Here is a 6,283-nt window from a genome sequence, read left to right on the forward strand (position 1 = left end):
GTGTAATTGAACTTTGGAGTATGCAATGTTGTTATGGTAATTTATAATTTATATAATATCCAAAAAATCTGTTGTAAATGTTATGTAACCAATTATTTACACTTAAACCTTAGCCAGAGACTCAAAGTGTGAATATCCTGCTGCCTGTAATGCTCTGGAAACTCTCTTAATTCATCGAGACTTGCTGAGAACCCCGTTGTTTGATCAGATCATAGACATGTTGAGAGTAGAACAGGTTAGTCACTCATACTCGTGTTTTGTTTTGTGGTTTTTAATCTGTTTTTTTTCTAAAACTTCAGAAGCGTTTGGTCTGGCTGGTGTAGCCCTGTTTACATGGCATAACATTTTAGTTACCCATATGTGTCTTTGTACATGTCAATGAACTTTGCGTCTCCATGTAGCGTCAAGTGTTTCTGTAGAAATTATCTGAAAGCGGCTTATTCAGGATAGCTACAGGCTGTTACTGGGATACCTTTGCTATATACTTCCTTGTATACAGCAAAAATAATCTTCTGACATAAAAACATTTACACAACCCTTTCTCTGCCCTTTCAAATTCAGCCAATTGCAAAGCCTTGTCTTCCTGAATCTATTCATTTAGCTTCTTACCCAGGTGAATTCCCTTCTTGTTTTTATCCTTTCTGAATTTGCTTCATGCATGTGTTTTTTAACATTTTCCTCTTGCATGCCCTTTACTCCCACCCATTTCCCTCCTGGTGTGTCAAAGGGTATCAAAAAGCCAGTGTACTAATTAGTTGTCTAGACACAAGCAGTGTTTTTTCAGTAAAGGCAGCAGAGATGCATTAGGAAGAATAGCCATGAAGTAGTATGAATTGCACATAAACCAAGGGTTTTCACACAGCACTGTATTTGACAAATAGAGTGCATGGGCAGTGATCAATGCAGGATAGAGAGGTCATACATTTTGATGATGTTAGAAGTGTTATAGTAAAAGAAGCTGATAAGTAGTCAAGGAGCAAGTTCTCAGTGTTTGGGGCTTTTTAATGTATTGTCTAGTTGTTTCTTGGGAAGGGTAGAGTGCAGGGTAGATGTTTGTATTTTGGATGGGAGGACTACGAGTACTAGTGCATTTCCACCAACAACCCTAACCCATCTCCTTGTACAGTGGGGAGGATATTACCTCTGTCTAATGTCACCTGACAACAAGAAACATGCAAATATTGGGTAGGATTATGCAATTAAAATAATTTATAGTTACACAAGAAAATGCTGGTTTGCAGATATTGTCTTAAAAGCCTTCACATTTAGTAGATTTATGCCTTCTTTCCCGTTTGTCTTTTCAAAATTTCTTGTGTTCCATTTGCATGGAATTTCTGTGATGTATCTGTTCTGAATTATCTCACATTGTTTAGGTGTTTTGGCAGAGGTTGATAATATGTTAAAATCTTCTTTATAACAAGTGAATACTATCTGTGTGAGTTTTTTTGGTTTTGGACCCAGTAACTCCCTTGTGTCTGTGAGATGTGCTTCAGAGAGGGCTGGTTATCAATTTACAAAGTAAAAGGATAAAAGTCATTCAAGATCTTATGACTTCTGTAGGTATAAACTTGGAAGCATTCCTTTTGTTATTCTCTGCATTGTAGTTCCTGTCTTAAAACAAAGGCTGGAGTCACTATTTTAGCCATTTTCCTAGCAGTGCTGGACTGGCCTTTTCGGCCTGGTCACTAAGTGATGCAATTGCTTTAAATAATTTCAGATGAGTCCTGAATTAGGAGCTTGTCATGGTAGGTAGCCAACCTAGCATGTCAGTTATTGTACCCTGTAGCTAATTCACTATGTGCCAAGGTTCCCAAAGTATAGCAGTATTTTTCTTACACTGCATACATGTTGTGGATGAACTCCACTCAGTGGCTAAGCACCATCCAGCCGCCTGCTTACTCTCCCCTGCTCCAAGGAGGAGAAAATCAGAGCAAAAGCAAGGAACCTTGTCTCTTGAAAGATGGCTGGATAAGTAAAGAAAAGAGGAAGAAGAAGGGGGACAAAGAGGAGGAAACAGCCCAATAAAAAAGTAAACCCCAAAATAAAACTAAAAACCCACCAGTCCCTCAAAACAGCCACAAGGCAAAGCTAATTAGTTGCTGCCTCCCACAAAAAACCCAATGCCCAGCTAGTCTCTTGAGCAGTGCCTACCTTTTTCAAAAACACCCTCTCCTCAGTGGCATGGAACATCCCTTTGGTAAGTTCTGGTCAGCTATTGGCTGTGTCCCCTCCCAACTTCTTGCACATTACCAATCTTCTTGCTAGGGACACAGAGATGGACGGGGGGAAGAGAGAACCTTGATGCTGTTTAAGCTCTGTTCAGCAACAGCCAGAACATTGGTGTGAGATGTTTTAGTGAAAAGTCCAAAAATGTTTTAGTGAGAAGTCCGAAACATAGCACCAGGAACTGCTATCCATCTGATATTAAAAAGCTACACTTTCACCTGAAGGGCTCTGGTATGGTCAGTAGCCACAACCAAAATGTTTCTGGTGTTGCAGGTAAAGATTCATGCTGGCCCAAAGTTTGCATCTTACTTGACATTCAGCCCTTCAGAAGTGAAATCTCTGCGCACAGAATATGGGGACCTGGAGTGCTGCATTGAGGTGGTGGACAGTGTTCAAGAGGCTGTTGAACATATCCACAAGTATGGAAGTTCCCATACGGATGTTATTATCACAGAGAATGGTTAGTGACCAGGCTCCTTCTTTAAGCTGCTGTTTTGGTTTCACTGCTAATTCCTGGTGTTAGTGCAACTAACTACATTGTAGTAGTTCGTCTCTTGGGTCTGTGCCAGTTCAAAACCTTACTAGAGCTGTGCCACGACAAAGGTTGACTCTCCAACCAAATCAAGTCCAGAACTTCTGAGAAGCAGCTGCAGTTTAAGGTCATGTTGATTTGCAGCTGGCTAGCGTGAATCAAGTAGGCTTCTGTTTGTGCGCTTCTTACTGTGCTTAAATGCATGTCACTAAAAGGCATGCATTTGATACCATAACCACTGCCACAGGACCTGGTGAACTAGTGATTTATACTGGTAATAGAGTTGCTCTTGAATGTCTGTCTTGTCACTAAGGGCTACTGACCTCCAAGTTCACACACTTGCATGTGGCAGTTTTGCATTGTAGTTCTCAAATATTACCTGCAATAGCAATTCAGTTTAGGATTTCTCAGTATTTGGAACAATTCCATGTTTGAGACTAATGGAGACCTGGCTGTAGCTTAACTGTCTCTGTTTGAATGACAGATGCTGTTTGGGGCAGCTTTCTTTCTGCTCAGTCATGCAACTAAATTTTTCTTTGACTAAACTGAATGGAGTTAGAATTAGACATCTTTTTGCTTTCTTCTGATTTTTGCAAGCTTCTTCTAAGATTTGCAGTTGTAGCTCCTTGATAAGCATACTGGGAGGAAGTTAAAAATGAGCATGGCTTAGCCCAGGCTGTTTAAGTACTGTCTGATAAGGTTGCATGTGAAAGTTGTAGTGTTAAATATGTTCGCTGTTTTTTGCTGTGTTTATTGGAATACCTGATCATTCTGTATGTAATGGATTTTATTTTTGTCTCTCCCTCTTTCCCAGAAAAAACAGCAGAGTTCTTCCTCCAGCATGTGGACAGCGCTTGTGTTTTTTGGAATGCCAGTACCCGATTCTCTGATGGCTATAGGTTTGGACTGGGTAAGAGGGAAGATATTGCAGGGTTGTTACTGCAGCATTTTCTGGTGTGTGAAAAGTGTGGCAGTATGAACCCTGAAAGATAGGATTAGTCTCTTTTCTTATTGTCTAATAAAAGGTTTTCAGGAAAGGTACTGTATGAAAGGTTGAAGCCTAGAAATTTCATCCACACAAAGAATTTTTGAATCCTTTGAAGCTCTATTCAATTGCAATAAAGTGTGCTGCCTGCATATATTGATAGAACAATGCAATACGGGATGTGAAACTGCTGAACAGCTTTCCTTTTGTTTCTCTTCCTAACGATGCTGTAAGGAATGCAGTGCTTCAGTCCTGCTAGGCAGACTGAGATGCTGTCCAGTGTGCCAGTCCTGCAGTGTTAAGGAATGAAGGGCAAGGAACCAAACTGTGTTTCAACTGATGAAATGCACCTTCTGTGAATTCCAGAAGACAAGGGAAACATTCCTTGACGAAGTAGAAAATCAGAAGTCTTCACTACATGTTATTACTGTGTCAACTGGAACAGTGTTCCGTGTGACTGAAAAATTCCAGTTAAGGTCTTCCAGTATCTCCTCAATGTGATAAAAAAGGATGTAAGATCATAATCTTTAGTAGTTTAGCTTTTTTCCTTTTTTTAAGGATTATGCCCTTAGATCAGTCTAAGAGCAATGTAAGAGATTGGTTACTTTCTGAAAGTAACTGTAGCACCCAGAAGTATAAACATTACAATTTATAATGCAATAGTTAATCTCCTTGAGCTTCTCTGTCAGGTAAATGGAACTGGTATTTGGAGAGGAGCAGAGAATGGCAGGTCCCTGAAGGGCAGGTAGCTTTTTTACTTAGAGGTGCAAAAGCATTTAGTATGAATTGACCATCAGAGGATTAACTGCCTTTATCTTGGGTGTTTCCTACAGGTGCTGAAGTGGGAATTAGTACTTCTCGTATCCATGCACGTGGACCAGTGGGAATTGAAGGACTCTTAACTACTAAGTGGTTGCTGAGGGGGAACAATCACGTTGTTTCTGACTTTTCAGAGCATGGGACCATGAAGTATCTTCACGAAAGCCTCCCTCTCCCTCAGAGAAATGCCAACTAAAAACGCTGGGGAGAAAAACAGGCAGTATAATTATTTCCTGAAGATGTTCAGGCTTCAGCATAATCTCTGGTGAAGGAGTTTGTTTTTCATCTTCAGAAACATTGTCCTTGGTCATTTTGCAGTAAAATGAATACAAAATGATCCCATCAATGAGAATTCCCCCTCTCCCCCTTTCAGTTTCCTTAGACAGTATCTGTAAACTGACCTCACTTCTCCCAAAGACAGATTTTTTCAAATCATACAGGTAACATAAGGAAGGATTTCAGTATCAACTACACGACTTTTTTATCCCAGTGCTCCCTGTAGCAAGTGTTTGGTGGTGGAGCTTAATTTTTTTTTCTAAGTTTTGTTTTATTCAAGTATCTGTTCTGGAGAACAGACCCAGTGGTTTTGGTTTTGAGGGCTTTTTTCTTCAGTCTTAGGATCATGGCATCTCTTGAGGGCCAGAGAGCTTTATGCTTAATTTCTTTGTATTTGATCAGTCTTGAGATAGGGGGACAGATGTTCCAAATGTATAGTAAGCTTTTGACCAAGAAACCTTTTATATCTAATTCTTTGTATTGTTGACTATTGTAGATAAATAACATAATTGTCTGCTACATTAATTGTGTTATTTATTTGTATCAAAGGTTTATTTTTCTTTGGTTTTATGTAAAACTTCAACAGCACTTTGATGATGGCTTGTCCAGAACGAAGCTCTCCATTTGCACGAATGTTTCCCGTGGTGCACTGCAGCCCTGCCACACGGCTGGTGGTGGTGCTGCACCCTTTTCTCAGTCATGGGGCATCACGATGGGGCATGGGGTGCCCCTCCCCTCTGAGCAGATGCCAAGGGCCAGTGGACATGGGTGAGGCGAGTGAGAGGCCTTGGTAGGTGTGGATGGCTCCTGTTTGCTGAAGGTGGCACGGTAGGGGAGCTCAGATTGGCACTGCGGCCGGGGCGGGTTGCAACACAGAGGCTACAAGGGGGGCTTTGACTGGTCATGAGGGCCGTGGTGCTGTCGCAACCACGGGCAGTGCATGCACTCAGCGCCGGTGCACACGGCAGTGGGTGGGCCCCACAGCAGGGCCGTGGTACTGACACTCACCTGCCTGGGCTTGCTGGTGAATAGCAAGGAAGATGGCTTCAGAACCCCATTCCTCCAAAGTGAAGATGAGGGAAGGATGCTGAGGGGGGGAGTTCTCTGAGGGGAGGGGCAACGTTGGGAATTGAAAGGAGAGGTTTCAAGTCAGTGTAGGGGGGAGAGAGCTGTTCAGGAGCAGTTCCCTTGGAGCAGGTCAAGGGAGGAGGTTAGCTCTCAGCACAATGTGAGGACTGTGCCCAGGAAGGCAATTCCAGAATGAGTCTGTGTTGTGTGAACTCTGTTAAACAGTCTGTTTTCTGCACCATACACTGTACCTTCCTCGGGTCTTGATGTCTCCATAGCTCTTAGTGATCACTAGGCACCTTGGTAGCCCTCCCTTGAGTCTCAAGTGCATTGCTACATTGAGCTACATTGCTACTGTTGAGCCTTTCTTGTCTTGC

The 6,283-nt window shown here is 42.0% G+C and overlaps 1 protein-coding gene across 10 annotated transcripts in view; it reads left to right on the plus strand.

Moving 5' to 3' along the window:
* The window catches only part of ALDH18A1 (aldehyde dehydrogenase 18 family member A1), a 34,555-nt gene extending 28,651 nt beyond the window's left edge, over positions 1 to 5,904 (plus strand). For all 10 annotated transcript variants that reach the window (XM_005528857.3, XM_005528858.3, XM_088059485.1 and 7 more), the window contains 4 exons: positions 114 to 235; positions 2,500 to 2,686; positions 3,573 to 3,668; positions 4,577 to 5,904. In XM_005528857.3, the coding sequence (XP_005528914.1) occupies positions 114 to 235; positions 2,500 to 2,686; positions 3,573 to 3,668; positions 4,577 to 4,758 (587 nt within the window). In that variant the 3' untranslated portion in view covers positions 4,759 to 5,904. The remainder of the gene's footprint in view (positions 1 to 113; positions 236 to 2,499; positions 2,687 to 3,572; positions 3,669 to 4,576) is intronic.
* The last annotated feature ends 379 nt before the right edge of the window (positions 5,905 to 6,283 follow it).

The sequence above is a fragment of the Pseudopodoces humilis genome, chromosome 9 (assembly GCF_049639895.1).
Source record: "Pseudopodoces humilis isolate 2021_Gansu_Grassland_sample_001 chromosome 9, ASM4963989v1, whole genome shotgun sequence".
NCBI lineage: Eukaryota > Metazoa > Chordata > Aves > Passeriformes > Paridae > Pseudopodoces > Pseudopodoces humilis.